The 18,788-nt window shown below is 41.8% G+C and overlaps 1 protein-coding gene across 2 annotated transcripts in view; it reads left to right on the forward strand.

Moving 5' to 3' along the window:
* Positions 1–258: 258 nt before the first annotated feature.
* Positions 259–18,788, forward strand: part of LOC116180880 — a 55,090-nt gene continuing 36,560 nt past the window's right edge. Inside the window, exon 1 of one of the 2 annotated variants that reach the window (XM_031501056.1) lies at positions 259–347. Coding sequence is in view for 1 of the 2 variants with exons in the window: in XM_031501055.1 (XP_031356915.1) it covers positions 14,194–14,215 (22 nt within the window). In the remaining variant the exon portion in view is untranslated. Of the gene's footprint in view, positions 348–13,961; positions 14,216–18,788 lie in introns of those variants that run through there. The other variant, XM_031501055.1, reaches the window with a different exon arrangement.

Below are 18,788 nucleotides of genomic sequence, written 5' to 3' on the forward strand. Positions count from 1 at the left end.
TGAAGAGAGGAATGTGAGGTTTCTTCTTTATTGTGGTATTTTTTTGGTTTTCTTCAGCTTTCTCATGTTAGTCGCTACAATTTCTTCAACATCATTGCCCTTCTTAGTTTCTTGGGCATCTTTTTATTCTTCTCTAATTAATTATCATTTCATTGCAGATTCAAATGCATTTAAGTGATTCAATCGAGCAGTCGTAAATGCGTCGTTCATTCATTTGTTTCGGTTGGCATTTGTCTTTGAATTGAAAATCGTTTTTTGTTTCAGGGATTGAAACGGTGCTAAAAATGCAGCGGGCAGTCGAAGAAACGTTGTCGCTTATTGGGACCCATGCGAGTTTGTCTGTTCTGGTAAGTTCTGAACTTCTATCGCAATTAAAATCTCGACGAAAAGCACGATCCGCAATCGCGGGTGGGCCTGACACACGACACCCTCTCAAAAACACTCGAAAGTCGACGAGCATCATCATCTTCTGCAACGCGACACCACTAAAGCGCGCCACACACGAAATTCGTACTTGGTTGCCTCAAGGCGCGCTCTCGTCTGTCACGGCTGACGTGCCTTAATTAAAATTGAACATCAGAATTGTAGATTTATACTCGAAACCCGTTGCGTTTGTCCGCGCAAGTGAGATACTACGGCATGATATCAGATAAACGCGCTGAACCCGCACGCGCAGCCAGATTACATTGATATGAACCATTAGACAACTTTTTTTCACTAAATTACCTCATTTATGTAGGCATTCATTTAACAATTTTAAATTGCTAATTTTCTCTCTACAATTTTTAACAACACCAAGTCATTGTTTTGGGTTGTGTCTGTTTTTTGGTCGAAGTTCGAGTACCTCTCGGTCCTTGATCTACTTTAAGCTCCGTTCAATTTTTCGCACTATTCGCGCAAATATTTGTTATAAAACGTCAAAATACATTAGTTCTGTAACGGTAAATAAATTTTTAGATCTTTGAATAGATGAAAGGGGAATCTTTGACATTTTAGAGGTTATTTGAAAGAATAAATTGGTCATCTTCTGTGCAGTGCATTGTTTCTTTTCTATGAGGCTTTGTTTCTTAATTGCCTTCGGAAACTGCTAGAGCCATAAAGTCTGGAATTTGTATCCTGTTGCATCTTTTTTATTGGGACTATTGGGTTACATTTGCAGACTCATCGTGATAGTATTCTCAGCAAACTAAGTAGAAAAGAGAAAATGGCACGAGACATGATTGAGTAATAGAGAGCATAAAACGACAGTGTAAGGTAGGAGAGTGGTGTAGAGAAAGAGTTGCATTAGGAGTGCGCACACGAAAGGCCAAGAAGAGCGCGAAATAGCAGGGGCAAACAGAAGCGAAATTTTTAGCAGGAGGCCACGAGTTGTATGAGACCGCAGAAGAGGACGGCTGGTCGCAAGAACAGAAAGGCCGGGTCAAGAGGCAGGAACGATCAGAGGAGGATAGGCAAAAGAAAGCACGAGATGGCAGAACAGAAAGCAAGGGAGGATCGGAAAACGCTGGAAGGAACAGGGAGAATGTAGAGGGGACAGAGTAGAGCAAAAAGTGCGCGAGGGAGGTCTGGAGAAAGCAGAATATGGCAGGACAACTGGAATTGGCAAGGAAGATTATTGTACGATGGTAATGGGAGAGAGTATGAGAGAATTGGAACTAAACCTCTCGCCAGGAAAGATTGCCGGTCACAGAAGACCTGATCCCGGTCTACAACCTGTGTTTTTCTAAAGATGTGAGCGACTTCCGGGATAGGATCGTGCCAATCTTGAACGAAAAGTCTTTTCGTTCAACATTGCCACGATCCTACTCCGGAAGTCGCTCGCATCTTAAAAAAAACATAGATTGTAATTTGACACAAGGTGTGCTGTGACCGGCAATCTTTCCTGGCGAGAGTTATAGCAAGAAAGTGGGAAATAATGGATTTTGTGATGTCACAAGGGTTTGGCCCAAGACAATCTCCTTTAATTTTGGTCCAAGGTTAATTGAGGCACAAATAAGCTCACCCTAGTTTCAAAACCAGTGCCCTGGCACAAATTGACTTACTAGTTTTATAACCATCTTTTGTTCGAAAAATTAGGAACAGATCTATTTTATTGTCTAGCGATTTAATTAGAATTTCGGCACAAATAGACTCGCCCCATCGGGTATTAACTCTGCCTAGGTTTGTGCCGAACTAGCCTTCGGTTCGCTCGGTTTGTTTTGACACTATTTTTTGTTTGAAAAATCTGTAACGGATCTATTTTATTGTCTAGCGATCCCAGGACAATTTCTGCACAAATAGATTCGCCTCATCGGGTATTTACTCTGCCTAGGTTTATGCCGAACTAGCCTTCGGTTCGCTCGGTTTGTTTTGACACTATTTTTTGTTTGAAAAGATCTGTAACGGATCTATTTTATTACCTAGCGATCGCAGGACAATTTCGGCACAAATAGACTCGCCCCATCGGGTATTTACTCTGCCTAGGTTTGTGCCGAACCAGCCTTCGGTTCGCTCGGTTTGTTTTGACACTACTTTTTTGCTCGAAAAATCTGTAACGAATCTATTTTATTGCCTAGCGATCCAAGCACAACATGGTCACAAATAGACTCGCCCCATCGGTTATTTACTCTGCCTAGGTTTGTGCCGAACCAGCCTTCGGTTCGCTCGGTTTGTTTTGACACTATTTTTTGTTTGAAAAGATCTGTAACGGATCTATTTTATTGTCTAGCGATCGCAGGACAATTTCGGCACAAATAGACTCGCCCCATCGGGTTATTTACTCTGCCTAGGTTTGTGCCGAACCAGCCTTCGGTTCGCTCGGTTTGTTTTGACACTATTTTTTTATTGAAAAATCTGTAACGGATCTATTTTATTGTCTAGCGATCGCAGGACAATTTCGGCACAAATAGACTCGCCCCATCGGGTATTTACTCTGCCTAGGTTTGTGCCGAACCAGCCTTCGGTCGCTCGGTTTGTTTTGACACTACTTTTTTGCTCGAAAAATCTGTAACGAATCTATTTTATTGCCTAGCGATCCAAGCACAACATGGTCACAAATAGACTCGCCCCATCGGTTATTTACTCTGCCTAGGTTTATGCCGAACCAGCCTTCGGTTCGCTCGGTTTGTTTTGACACTATTTTTTGTCTTGAAAAGGATCTGTATCGGGTTATTTACTCTGCCTAGGTTTGTGCCGGACCAGCCTTCGGTACGCTCGGTTTGTTTTGACACTACTTTTTTGCTCGAAAAATCTGTAACGAATCTATTTTATTGCCTAGCGATCCAAGCACAACATGGTCACAAATAGACTCGCCCCATCGGTTATTTACTCTGCCTAGGTTTATGCCGAACCATAGAATCGGGTTATTTACTCTGCCTAGGTTTGTGCCGGACCAGCCTTCGGTACGCTCGGTTTGTTTTGACACTATTTTTTGTTTGAAAAGATGTGTAACGGATCTATTTTATTGTCTAGCGATCGCAGGACAATTTCGGCACAAATAGACTCGCCCTATCGGGTTATTTACTCTGCCTAGGTTTGTGCCGAACCAGCCTTCGGTTCGCTCGGTTTGTTTTGACACTATTTTTTTATTGAAAAATCTGTAACGGATCTATTTTATTGTCTAGCGATCGCAGGACAATTTCGGCACAAATAGACTCGCCCCATCGGGTATTTACTCTGCCTAGGTTTGTGCCGAACCAGCCTTCGGTTCGCTCGGTTTGTTTTGACACTATTTTTTGTTTGAAAAATCTGTAACGGATCTATTTTATTGCCTAGTGATCCAAGCACAACATGGGCACAAATAGACTCAGTCCATCGAATCTTTACTCTGCCTAGGTTTGAGCCGAACTAGCCTTCGACTCGCTCGGCATTGGTTTTAACTACTTTTTTGTTCGAAAAATCTGTAACGGATCTATTTTATTGCCTAGCAACCCAAGCACAACAGGGGCACAAATAGACTCACTCCATCGGGTCTTTATTCTGCCTAGGTTTGAGCCGAACTAGCCTTCGACTCACTCGGCATTGGTTTTGAACCTATTTTTTTGTTCGAAAAATCAGTAACGGGTCTATTTTATTGCCTAGCGATCCCAGGACAATTTCGGCACAAAGACTCGCCTCATCGAGTATTTACTATGCCTAGGTTTGTGCCGAACTAGCCTTCGGCTCGCTCGGTTGGGTTTGAAACTATTTTTTTGTTCGAAAAATCTGTAACGGATCTATTTTATTGCCTAGCGATCCAAGCATAACATGGGCACAAATAGACTCACTCCATCGAGTCTTTACTCTGCTTAGGTTTGAGCTGAACTAGCCTTCGGCTCGCTCGGCATTGGTTTTGAGACTATTTTTTGATCGAAAAATCCAAGGACACTACAGGCACAGAGACACCAGAAGATATCCTGAGAGAGAAATACAGAGCTAAGGATACAACACGAGTAGGAAGGTATCAGGAGTCAACATAAGTGAGCAAACGTCGACAGAGGATAAGAAGAAGAGAGAAGCACGAAGAGGGCTAGAGACGACAGGAGAGAACACGAGCAGATAAGGGTGGGTGATAAAGGTCGGGAGAGAACAGAAACGAAAGAAGGAGAGCAGGATATGTCAGGATGGCAGGATCGAACAGAAGCGAGCAAGCGAGACAGATCGCAGGGGTAGCAGGAGTGAGCGAAAGAGCACGGGACAACAGTACAAAGGAGCCGGCTGGGAGGGCAAGAGATTAAGATAAGCAGAGGGAGAGGTCAGAGGAGGATAGGAAAATAGAGGAGCGAACAAGGGAGGACAGGAGAGAACAAGAACGGATCGGCCTGCAGGAGCGGGGGAATTTTCTAATTTTTCCGAAGGGATGATTTCATTTACTTTCTAATTCAGCGCAAATCGTAATTGCTTAATTAAAGGGCGCTGCTGGCACCTAATTGGAACGTTCAGGAGTGATTAGAATCGATCGCGCGAAACATGCGACAAAATTAACTCAATTCGAGGTAAAAGAGATAAAGTGACTTTATTGGTGAGATTGCCAAGTCATTTGTTGTTCATAAAACACGCTCGCGCGTTTGTCGGAATGCCGTCGCTGTCGTCGTCTATCGCATTTTTTTCGATTTTTTCGAGTCGGTCTGAGGGTACTTAAGCGATCAGCTTAAAGTAGATTTACGAGCGCGCTCGTCCCATAAGCGGTCCGCGACGTCAAAATGGGGAGAAAGAAGAAATTCCCGCGTGCGAGAAGGGCAATTTAGACCGTTTCTGTGAATACCTCGAAGGTGGCCCGCTAAATAAAGAGGTCCGCAAACGAGCACGTCTCGGACGACGACACGATCCCATTAATCTCAGCGGTCCCTCAAATGCGGTAGTCGAATATCGGGGCGGCATTCCTGGACGGCGCACGAAAATGTTTGGATTCCCACCGATGACTTTCCGATACCGGGCAATTGTAAAACCACCCCCGAGACTAATTCCGAATGAATATTCAAGAGCACGTAGCACAGAGCCATTTATTACACGTCGAGGTCCTTTCGAATTTTTTTTGTTGAAGGGGTCGCGAGGGGGGCGCGTAGGATTATTACAGTTTTCAATAAAAATATTTTATATTCCCTTCACGGGACAATCGGCAATAAATTCGTCTGTGCGGTTTCGTGTCAGTGCCGAGTTAAAAGCACGCTGGCTCGATTTATGAATAATAAAATCTAATTTTCCTCCTTCGTAAATATGACCTTTCAGATACCGTGGGAAGAGGTTTGCTTAATGCCAAAATTATTACCCCTATTTGTGATCATAAATTTGCAAAGGGCAGCATGAAAGGCACTTTCGTATCGGTCTTTTACCTTGGGATTGTTATCGGACAGATTTTGTGAATTTGAAAGAATTTGCACGCAATACTAAAGCTCTAATTCACAAATTTTGCTCGGACGCTTCGATGGCTACTTCCTCGAGAATCCTGATGTCGAAAACTGATTGTAAATGTCTCGAGGGACGATCCATCACCAGGTAACCATCTCAGTTTTGTTTTTCTTGGGGGGTATTCCATACCCACCAGAAATACGTTCTCGTTGCAAAGCTGTGATGGGCCCGCCTTTTTGACCTGGAGGGTATTCCATAACGAGAAACGAGAACGTACCACCGGGGAGTCTGGGGGTATGGAATACCCCCCAGGAAATGCAAAACTGTGGTGGTTACTCGGTGATGCATCCTTCCCCTGAGACATTTACAATCAGTTTTCCTTATCATGATTCTCGAGGAAGAGCCATCTCAGCTTCTTTTGGCTGGGGGGTATTCGATACCCCCCAGACCCCCCCGGTAATGTATGCTCCCTTCGTGATATTCACATTCCTCAGTACATGCGATTACTTTTTAGGAAACACCCCCAAGCTACTTTTCCTGAGGGAGATTGGTGTGCAATACTCCTCCGGAATTGGAGCTTCGATAGCTCTCCCTCGAAGATGGTCACCACAAATCTTGGTGGTTATAAATGTTTTGTAACGAGAACGTACCACCGGGGGGTCTGGGGGTATGGAATACCCCCCAGGAAATGCAAAACTTTGGGTGGTTACTCGGTGATGCATCCTTCCCCTGAGACATTTACAATCAGTTTTCCTTATCATGATTCTCGAGGAAGAGCCATCTCAGCTTCTTTTGGCTGGGGAGTATTCGATACCCCCAGACCCCCCCGGTAATGTATGCTCCCTTCGTGATATTCACATTCCTCAGTACATGCGATCACTTTTTAGGAAACATCCCCGAAGCTACTTTTCCTGAGGGAGATTGGTGTGCAATACTCCTCCGGAATTGGAGCTTCGATAGCTCTCCCTCGAAGATGGTCACCACAAATCTTGGTGGTTATAAATGTTTTGTAACGAGAACGTACCACCGGGGGGTCTGGGGGGTATAGAATACCCCCCAGGAAATGCAAAACTGTGGGGGTTACTCGGTGATGTATCCTTCCCCTGAAACATTTACAATCAGTTTTCCTTATCATGATTCTCGAGGAAGAGCCATCTCAGCTTCTTTTGGCTGGGGGGTTTTCGATACCCCCCAGACCCCCCCGGTAATGTATGCTCCCTTCGTGATATTCACATTCCTCAGTACATGCGATCACTTTTTAGGAAACATCCCCGAAGCTACTTTTCCTGAGGGAGATTGGTGTGCAATACTCCTCCGGAATTGGAGCTTCGATAGCTCTCCCTCGAAGATGGTCACCACAAATCTTGGTGGTTATAAATGTTTTGTAACGAGAACGTACCTCTGGGGGGTATGGAATACCCCCCAGGAAATGCAAAACTGTGGTGGTTACTCGGTGATGCATCCTTCCCCTGAGACATTTACAATCAGTTTTCCTTATCCTGATTCTCGAGGAAGAACCACCCAGTTTCTTTTGGCTGGGGGGTATTCCATACCCCCCAGACCCCCCGGTAATGTATACTCTCCTCGTGGTATTCACATTTCTCAGTACGTGTGACCACTTTTTAATTTCTAATGACTATCGAGCCCATTTAAAATATGAGTAAATGTAAGTGCTGTCAAAAGTTCGAAATTGGACTTCAAAAAATATGCTGTAAATTTTTTTAACACAATTGCTCTAATTATTGGATTTACCCCTGGAGAAAGTAATCCACGTGAAAATGCATTTCAATTACTCTAAATTCCGTTAAATTAACGCACATATCCGCATTGACGAATGAGTAACTCAGTTACCTTGCCGATGCTCTATAAAAGTACGAGAAAAGGTTCCCTGCAACTCATGCGGTGAATTATTTATAAATTTCCATTTATTATTATTACGATGAATGGTAAAATAAACGGGCAATTAAGACATTATAACACAACTTTTACGACGCAATGTCATTGGTTTCGTGGGAGTGGAATTTCATTTAAATTACGGTCGTACTATGCTTTTTAATTGTTGCCTATCCAATTTAATTGCCCCCCTTTTCTTGAAGAGTAAGTACTCCCAATTTCACCTAGATTTCTCGTAATTATGTAATTAATTTGTGCAAATTTTTGGATTCTTGCCATTATTGTGTTTAGAGAGGAAGGTTTCTCCCTGAAGATAAAGAGGTAGGGAGGAAGCCAAGGTAAACCGAACGGATATCAAGCATTCAGTTTGATCGATTGTATAATATTTGAATTTTTTTAATTATGTGCTCCTGATAACAGCAATTTTTGAGGGATATTCAATCCTAGAGATCGGCGATTGGTCGATTATGTAATATTTTAATTTTTTAATTATGTGCTCCTGATACAGCAATTGTTGAATGAATTTGACACTTTCGCGCGTTTCTGTGGTCCTAATAGAAGCATTTATAGTAGTGGAACTTGCATCCTTGGTCCTGGTACAAGAGCGCTTGACGAGGAGACGTATATCAGGAGAGCATAGCAAGTGGTCAGAAGCATATCAATCACTTGTTCAGCTTCCTGTTTTCCTGTGATCCTGGTACGTCTATTTTTAAAAGAGAAACTCGTACCAACAGAACATACCACATTTCTTTACAAGAAGATTGCTACCAGGAGAACATAATACATTCCATACTGAGCCTTATACCTCCTGTAAAGTGTAGAATGTGGGAAATTACGATATAACTTTCAATGGGCGTTTGCGATTTAGTAACGTGGTCATTATGGCACCGCTCAGGTTGGGGGGTCTCGCATGAGTAAGCAGCGGACAAAGAATGCGAATGAAAGGTGCGAAAAAGGGATGAAGTTGACAATGGCCCAGCGGGCGTTCCGTCTACCAAAAACATTGCAAAAATGCGATTCTCCAGAAATATTTACGTCTGTCAGATATCAACTTGACGTGCCAGGTACTGGTCTCGATGTTCCCATTTGCAAAACTGATATAACGGTAGGGAAGACCCATCGGAAGATGCTGCGGGACGGGTTGCGGCCCATAATTCATTAAAACAATAACTTTCGGACGGCATTCCTGAGCAGTGCAAACAGGTGTACCTCCGAACGAGATGCCATTAAATATGTCTACTCCAATTTTCGAATTTTCGTTTGTAAAAGTTGCACGTTGTTAGTCGCCGGTAAATTGGGCAATCAAACAATTCAACGCGACTGACTCACGAGAAACTGACAATTGCGTAAATTGGGACCGGCGCTTCACTATCGCACTGACGCCATCGCTAATTTGATAAAAGCGACGTTTCGGACATCACGGATATCGTCAATTTTCGAATTGAGATAACTGCCTCGCTCGCGTTAGCGTCACGTGCTGCAGGTCGTCGTGATTTCCAAAATTTGCGTGCGTCACCGCAATTACAAGGAACACCTGCGGAAATGAGTACCAACTCCCTACTCGTAGTGAGAAACGCTTTATCATCGATCTAATATACCTACCTCGAATTCGATCCTAAGCGATCAGCAGTGAAATACAGCAAAAGGGTTATGTCGAACTCGCCTTCGGTTCGTTCGTTTGCCTCCAAATCTTGCCCTTAGTGGATCTTTATGAGTATTACACATTTCAATCTTAATAATTATATAGCGAAGTTTTTTTTTTCATGCTGCTCTCCTGATACAAATTTCCTTCCACAAAGTGACCTGTGTCAAGACTACATAAACGCAAAAAGTTCAATGCTCATTCATTTCTGTCAGACCTAGGTACTAAAAATTATCAGGATTGCAGAACCGTAAAATGTAAGAGGGTGTCATTGTCAGTGTTAACATTTTTATGTTATGTTCACCTTCTACAACTGAAAACCTTCGGAAAACCTATTGTCAGGTAAAGGCAAATCTTCTACAAGTTATCAAAATCAGGAACACAGAACTGCAAGAAGATCAAAATTAATTGTGATTGTGAATTTCTTAAAAGGTAGGTACTGTATTAGTATCTCAGACATGCAAAAGAATGTAACATTAAAATTTCTCACTTATACTGTTCTCCTGACAGACTTCCATCTACATAGGCAGTGGAAGATCAGGAACACAAATGCAAAAAGATTCAAAATTGATCCTTAGACGTACTGAGGACCTCATAAACGTAAGAGGATGTAAAATTCATTGTACGGCAATAGTTTTCTCCCCTAATGCAAAGTCCATGTCTCAATTTGTGAATACTAGGGTTTGAGAAGCTCAAGATCGTTTAAAACTGATGGTCGGACACATGTTCATGCCTTCTGACCTCCTGGCACCAAGTCTATTTTTTGAAAATGAATGTATTAAAACCACAAAATCGATAAAAGGTGTAAAATTCCTCCTCAGATGTTTCACTAAAATGAATGTCTCATTAAAATTACTATAAAAGGATCGCAGAAACGTGAGAAACTCGGGCAACCCCTTACTTATTCTGTTCCCCTGATACAAACTCTTCTTAGGAAATTTGCAATCAGGAGCGCAGAATGCTACACTTTCTTATAATTTATCTTAAGAATGATTTCGATGAACCAGATTCACAAAAAAAACCGGAGACCATTTTCTCATAACCAAAAAGGAGGCAAAAGTCATTGTCAGAGACAACATCTTGTTTATTTTGCTCTCCTGATACAAAACACCTTCTGCCAGTAACTTACAACCCCGAAAGTGTAAAATGCTGTCAAAATTCATTACCCGACATCGTGCCATTTATTTTGATCTGCTGAAACCTCCTCCTCAGGATTACAGAAACGCAAGATCGTTTAAAATTTGTTGTCTCAAGAGTTATGTTTCCCTGGTATCAATTTATCTAATACGAATTATTGTAAAATTTCCTCAGAAACTAGTGCGGTTTTTAAGTTCCATTTCGAGCGATTTTCGATTGGAAGGTGAAACGTAAATTTGGGGAGGTCATTTTGTCCCAAATTTAGTGACTTCTATTGAAAATTATGTGATCCAACTTTCCTTAAGGATCTTTTAGATTAATAGACTCTTAATGCATGTGTAACATCTTTTTAAGAGCTTCTAAAAGTCTCCAAGAATCTTTTAGTCTTCTTTCAGGGTTGTAGCGAATATTCTAAAATATAGAGCTCCATCCGGGCGCCATCAGGTCGCCACTATGGCGTCGTAAAGTCGATAAATGATTAGTCACCGGCGGATGTGACGAAGTGAAGTGAAAAATGAACATGTGCGGTGTTGCGATAAATAATAATTGCCTTTTATAAATAAATTATCTAAGGGCTCTTACAGATACATAATTAATTATTATGGAAATAAATAAATCACAAAACTTTATAAGTCTGTAAGAGTATCTGATAAACCAAAGTGTCTCCAGGTGCATTTGAGAGTCTTTCAGATTAGGCGTCCTTTACGAATGCTGCCATAGTGGTAATGATGATACTAGGGAAATGGTCAGTGCATTCTCTTTTTACTGGGAGGTATTCCATACCCTCTCGGACCCCCCGGTCTTACATTCTTCCCCAAAACCGTCTGCCAGACCACTCTGATTCCAGTTTTTGGTAAAACGTTAGCGAAACTATCACCGGGGGGTTTGGAATACCCCCCAGCACACGTTGACTTTATTTATATGAGTACACGAATGATTCCATAGTGGTAATGATGATAGTAGGGAAAGGGTCAGTGCATTTTCCTTTTACTGGGAGGTATTCCATACCCTCTCGGACCCCCCGGTCTTACATTCTTCCCCAAAACCGTCTGCCAGACCACTCTGATTCCAGTTTTTGGTAAAACGTTAGCGAAACTATCACCGGGGGGTTTGGAATACCCCCCAGCACACGTTGACTTTATTTATATGAGTACACGAATGATTCCATAGTGGTAATGATGCTAGTAGGGAAAGGGTCAGTGCATTTTCCTTTTAGTGGGGGTATTCCATACCCCCTCGGACCCCCCGGTCTTACTTTCTTCCCCAAAACCGTCTGCCAGACCACTCTGATTCCAGTTTTCGGTAAAACGTTATCGAAACTATCTTTGGGGGGTATGGAATACCCCCCAGCACACGTTGACTTTATTTATATGAGTCACGAATGATTCCATAGTGGTAATGATGCTAGTAGGGAAAGGGTCAGTGCATTTTCCTTTTACTGGGAGGTATTCCATACCCCCTCGGACCCCCCGGTCTTACTTTCTTCCCCAAAACCGTCTGCCAGACCACTCTGATTCCAGTTTTCGGTAAAACGTTATCGAAACTATCTTTGGGGGGTATGGAATACCCCCCAGCACACGTTGACTTTATTTATATGAGTACACGAATGATTCCATAGTGGTAATGATGCTAGTAGGGAAAGGGTCAGTGCATTTTCCTTTTAGTGGGAGGTATTCCATACCCCCTCGGACCCCCCGGTCTTACTTTCTTCCCCAAAACCGTCTGCCAGACCACTCTGATTCCAGTTTTCGGTAAAACGTTATCGAAACTATCTTTGGGGGGGTATGGAATACCCCCCAGCACACGTTGACTTTATTTATATGAGTACACGAATGCTGCCATAGTGGTAATGATGATAGTAGGGAAAGGGTCAGTGCATTTTCCTTTTACTGGGAGGTATTCCATACCCCCTCGGACCCCCCCCGGTCTTACTTTCTTCCCCAAAACCGTCTGCCAGACCACTCTGATTCCAGTTTTCGGTAAAACGTTATCGAAACTATCTCTGGGGGGTATGGAATACCCCCCAGCACACGTTGACTCTATTTATATGAGTTCACGAATGATTCCATAGTGGTAATGATGATAGTAGGGAAAGGGTCAGTGCATTTTCCTTTTACTGGGAGGTATTCCATACTCCCTCGGACCCACCGGTCTTACTTTCTTCCCCAAAACCGTCTGCCAGACCACTCTGATTCCAGTTTTCGGTAAAACGTTATCGAAACTATCTTTGGTCCATACCCCCCAGCACACGTTGACTTTATTTATATGAGTACACGAATGCTGCCATAGTGGTAATGATGATACTAGGGAAATGGTCAGTGCATTTTCCTTTTACTGGGAGGTATTCCATACCACCTCGGACCCCCGGTCTTACCTTTCTTACCCAAACCGTTCTGCCAGGACCACTCTGATTCCAGTTTCGGTAAAACGCTGTAGAAAGTACCATCGGGGTGGTCTGGGCGGGTATGGAATACCGCCCCAGCAGCACGTTGACTTTATTTATTATGGTTATACGAAGCTGCCATTAGTGGTAATGATGATACTAGGGAAATTGGTCAATCATTTCCTTTTACTGGAAGGTCGATTCCATACCCCTCGACCCCCCGGTCTCTACTTTTCTGACCCAAACACCGTCCTGCCGGACCCACTCTGATTCCAGTTTTTCGGTAAAACGCTGTAGAACAGTTACCATCGGGTGGTCTGGGGGGTTAATGATATACCCCAGCACACGTTGACCTTTATTTATATGAGTATACGAATGCCTGCCAATAGTTGGTAATGATGATACTAGGGAATTATGGTCAAGCATTTTCCTATTACTGGCGGGTATTACCATACTTCCCTCGGAATGGCCCCTCCGGTCTTACATTTCTTCCCAAAACCGCTCTGGCACCAGGACCACTCTGATTACAGTCTTCGGTAAAACGCTGTAGAAAGTAACCCTGGCGCGGGCGTTATACTAGGTAGTGACTATCATTGCATTTTCCTTTTCTCTGGGGAAATATTCCATACCTTCCAGACCTTGAGATAATTCATATACTCATATAAAGTATTTGTGTGCTGGGTTTCTTTTGAGGGAGCCGGTGGGCTTAGGGAGTCTTAAGCCTTTAACAGGCCTGTCGTTTTTGAACCCAGTCCGGCCCTGAGTATGGGGAGGACGGAAGATTCAAGAACATTTTTCTATTCATTTTGGTTTATTTATGATCCGCCGTCTGTCTGTCTGTCGGTGCCTCGGAGTGAAAAAATTGTTGCTCTAAGGTCGGTACACGTTTAGAATTCAAGTTAGGACAAAAGTTCAGTTTGCGTCAACCAATTTCCCGAATTCACTTTTATCGAGCCGATTTCGTCCAAATTAAAATACCGAAAGTGATTAGACAAATAATGCGTCCACCTCTCCGCGGTCTCGTCGCCGACGCTCGCTCGCGTTCGTCTCCGATCGTCGTTTTCTATTGGCACGCTGCTCGACGATCGCAGTCTAAGCGTGAAAGTGCAACGCGAGGTGTGTGTCTCTCCGCCCTCGCCGCCGCGTCAAACCCGATCCGCCACTTTTCTTCGAGACTTTCGCCAAAAACCGGCCGCGACGCGCACTTGTGATTATTTTTTTTTTGTGACGATGCAGTGAGGATTATGTGATTCTGTTCGGTTTTTTCTCTGTGATAGAAAAGATGAGAAAGGATGATTTTCGATCGCTGGTAGACACCTAAAAGCCCACGTCGATGTTTTCCAGATCTATTTCATGTAGGTATTAATTCGTGGGTGTCCCCGAATAATAATAATATTATTATTATTATCATTCCTTCTACTACCAGTCGCTCTGGTGGTCCTTCACCCCCCGCGAGTTTTTTGACCGCGCACTTACGTACCAGCTGATTAAAAGGGAAATTGTTGCCATTCAAAATGTACCGACGAAAAAAAAACTGTAAACATTACACAATATTACAAATTTAAATTGTTGAACGGCTGCCAATGAAATTGATCCAAAATTAAAAATAGCCCCTCGCCTCCCCAAAAACAATTGATTAATTTATGACCCATATTCCCCTTTGATCCTTCCATCCTTTACCTGAACTTCTGACGGCTCTTCTTGCGACGCGCATCAGTCACTCTTTAATCCTGCTCCGAAAGAGTCATTGTTTAGGTATTAGGGAGGGTAGAATTTATAACTTTTTACAAGTATCGCCGCCACCGCAGTCGTAATCGAATTTTTCAAAAGTCGTCCTTTATCTCCGAAACTTGTTCCAAGCCGCAAGTCTGGCCACGTAATTAGGCATCTAAAACCTGCCGCCCGTTTCAAGTGATTATTACGGCAAATACAATGCCAACAAATAGAAGGGAAATAACGGTCCCCACATTTCAAATTCGGGCGGCTTGGGAAAGAAATCGTGTTTCTTTTCACCCTCTAATTTTTAAGTTCAAAAAACTCTCAAGACTGAATTAAAAAAAATCGTCATGCAATTTTGAAAATTGGGGCTACAATTTTCGACACGTGAGCGAAGTTTATGTCGAAATTACCTCCCCCAAATTTACTTTTTCACCCTCCAATTTTAATTTTCGAAAATAGCTCTAAATTGAACTTAAAAACCGCACACTTTCCCGTTCATTTCTAAAATTTTGAAAAATGTCGGAAGTTGGGCCACAATTTCCGGCACGTGAGCGAAGTTTATGTCAAAATGACCTCCCCCAATTTACTTTTGCACCCTCCAATTTAATTTTTGAAAGTCGCTAGAAATGCAATTTAAAAACCGCACACGTTCCCGTTCATTTTTAAAACTTTGAAAAATGTCGGAAATTGGGCCACAATTTCCGGCACGTGAGCGAAGTTTATGTCGAAATGACCTCCCCCAATTTACTTTTGCACCCTCCAATTTTAATTTTTGAAAGGCGCTAGAAATTGCATTTAAAAACCGCACACTTTCCCGTTCATTTCTAAAACTTTGAAAAATGTCGGAAGTTGGGTCACAATTTCCGGCACGTGAGCGAAGCTTATGTCGAAATGACCTCCCCCAATTTACTTTTGCACCCTCCAATTTTAATTTTTGAAAGTCGCTAGAAATTGCATTTAAAAACCGCACACTTTCCCGTTCATTTCTAAAACTTTGAAAAATGTCGGAAGTTGGGCCACAATTTCCGGCACGTGAGCGAAGTTTATGTCGAAATGACCTCCCCCAAATTTACGTTTCACCCTCCAATTTTAATTTTCGAAAATAGCTCTAAATTGAACTTAAAAACCGCACACTTTCCCGTTCATTTCTAAAATTTTGAAAAATGTCGGAAGTTGGGCCACAATTTGCGACTCGTGAGCGAAGTTTATGTCGAAGTGACCTCCCCCAATTTACTTTTTCACCCTCCAATTTTAATTTTCGAAAATAGCTCTAATTTGAACTTAAAAACCGCACGCTTTCCCGTTCATTTCTAAAATTTTGAAAAATGTCGGAAGTTGGGCCACAATTTGCGACCCGTGAGCGAAGTTTATGTCGAAATGACCTCCCCCAATTTACTTTTGCACCCTCCAATTTTAATTTTCGAAAATAGCTCTAAATTGAACTTAAAAACCGCACACTTTCCCGTTCATTTCTAAAATTTTGAAAAATGTCGGAAGTCGGGCCACAATTTGCGACTCGTGAGCGAAGTTTATGTCGAAATGACCTCCCCCAATTTACTTTTGCACCCTCCAATTTTAATTTTTGAAAGGCGCTAGAAATTGCATTTAAAAACCGCACACTTTCCCGTTCATTTCTAAAAATTTGAAAAATGTCTGAAGTTGGGCCACAATTTGCAATCCGTGAGCGAAGTTTATGTCAAAATGACCTCCCCCAATTTACTTTTGCACCCTCCAATTTTAATTTTTGAAAGTCGCTAGAAATTGCATTTGAGCGAAGTTTATGTCAAAATAACCTCCCCCAATTTACTTTTGCACCCTCCAATTTTAATTTTTGAAAGGCGCTAGAAATTGCATTTAAAAACCGCACACTTTCCCGTTCATTTCTAAAACTTTGAAAAATGTCGGAAGTTGGGCCACAATTTGCGACTCGTGAGCGAAGTTTATGTCGAAATGACCTCCCCCAAATTTACTTTTTCACCCTCCAATTTTAATTTTCGAAAATTGCTCTAATTTGAACTTAAAAACCGCACGCTTTCCCGTTCATTTCTAAAACTTTGAAAAATGTCGGAAGTTGGGCCACAATTTGCAATCCGTGAGCGAAGTTTATGTCGAAATGACCTCCCCCAATTTACTTTTTCACCCTCCAATTTTAATTTTCGAAAATAGCTCTAATTTGAACTTAAAAACCGCACACTTTCCCGTTCATTTCTAAAATTTTGAAAAATGTCGGAAGTTGGACCACAATTTGCGACTCGTGAGCGAAGTTTATGTCGAAATGACCTCCCCCAATTTACTTTTTCACCCTCCAATTTTAATTTTCGAAAATAGCTCTAAATTGAACTTAAAAACCGCACACTTTCCCGTTTATTTCTAAAATTTTGAAAAATGTCGGAAGTTGGGCCACAATTTGCAATCCGTGAGCGAAGTTTATGTCAAAATAACCTCCCCCAATTTACTTTTGCACCCTCCAATTTTAATTTTTGAAAGGCGCTAGAAATTGCATTTAAAAACCGCACACTTTCCCGTTCATTTCTAAAACTTTGAAAAATGTCGGAAGTTGGGCCACAATTTGCGACTCGTGAGCGAAGTTTATGTCGAAATGACCTCCCCCAAATTTACTTTTTCACCCTCCAATTTTAATTTTCGAAAATTGCTCTAATTTGAACTTAAAAACCGCACGCTTTCCCGTTCATTTCTAAAACTTTGAAAAATGTCGGAAGTTGGGCCACAATTTGCAATCCGTGAGCGAAGTTTATGTCGAAATGACCTCCCCCAATTTACTTTTTCACCCTCCAATTTTAATTTTCGAAAATAGCTCTAAATTGAACTTAAAAACCGCACACTTTCCCGTTCATTTCTAAAATTTTGAAAAATGTCGGAAGTTGGGCCACAATTTGCGACTCGTGAGCGAAGTTTATGTCGAAATGACCTCCCCCAAATTTACTTTTTCACCCTCCAATTTTAATTTTCGAAAATTGCTCTAATTTGAACTTAAAAACCGCACGCTTTCCCGTTCATTTCTAAAACTTTGAAAAATGTCGGAAGTTGGGCCACAATTTGCAATCCGTGAGCGAAGTTTATGTCGAAATGACCTCCCCCAATTTACTTTTTCACCCTCCAATTTTAATTTTCGAAAATAGCTCTAAATTGAATATATAAACCGCACTGAAGTTTCTGTGGAAATCAATCATTCGTATTAAAGAAATTGATACCAGGGAAACATAACTCTTGAGACAACAAATTTTAAACGAACTTTTCTGTGATCCTGAGGAGGAGGTTTCAGCAGATCAAAATAAATGGCGCGCTGTCTGGTAATGAATTTTGACAGCATCTTACATTTTTGGAGCCGTAAGTCACTTGCAGTAGGTATTTTGTATCAGGAGAGCAAAATAAACAAGATGTTGTCTGACAATGACTTTTACCTCCTTTTTGGTTACGAGAAAACGGTCTCCGGCTTTTTTTTGTGAATCTGGTTCATCAAAATCAGTCTAAGATAAATTGTAAGAAAGTGTAGGATAATTCATTTTTGCGATCTGCGCTCCTGATTGCAAATTTCCTAAGAAGTGTTTGTATCAGGGGAACAGAATAAGTAAGGGGTTGCCTGACTTTCTCACGTTTCTGTGGTTCTTTTATAGTAATTTTAATGAGACATTCATTTTAGTGAAACATCTCAGGAGGAATTTTACACCTTTTATCGATCTTGTGGTTTTAATACATGCATTTTCAAAAAATAGACTTGGTGCCAGGAGGTCAGAAGGCATGAACATGTGTCAGACCATCAGTTTTAAACGATCTTGAGCTTCTCAAACCCTAGTATTCACAAATTGAGACAGGGACTTTGCATTAGGGGAGAAAACTATTGCTGTACAATGAATTTTACATCCTCTTCCGTTTGTGAGATCCTCGGTACGTCTAAGGATCAATTTTGAACCTTTTTGCATTTGTGTTCCTGTTCTTTCACTGCCTATGTAGATGGAAGTTTGTCAGGAGAACAGTATAAGTAAGAAATTTTAATGTTACATTCTTTTGCATGTCTGAGACGCTAATACAGTACCTACCTTTTAAGAAATTCACAATCACAATTAATTTTGCCCTTCTTGCAGTTCTGTGTTCCTGATGTTGATAACTTGTAGAAGATTTGCCTTTACCTGACAATAGGTTTTCGGAAGGTTTTCAGTTGTAGAAGGTGAACAGAACATAAAAATGTTA

This window comes from Photinus pyralis, unplaced genomic scaffold (genome assembly GCF_008802855.1).
Source record: "Photinus pyralis isolate 1611_PpyrPB1 unplaced genomic scaffold, Ppyr1.3 Ppyr1.4_LG9, whole genome shotgun sequence".
NCBI lineage: Eukaryota > Metazoa > Arthropoda > Insecta > Coleoptera > Lampyridae > Photinus > Photinus pyralis.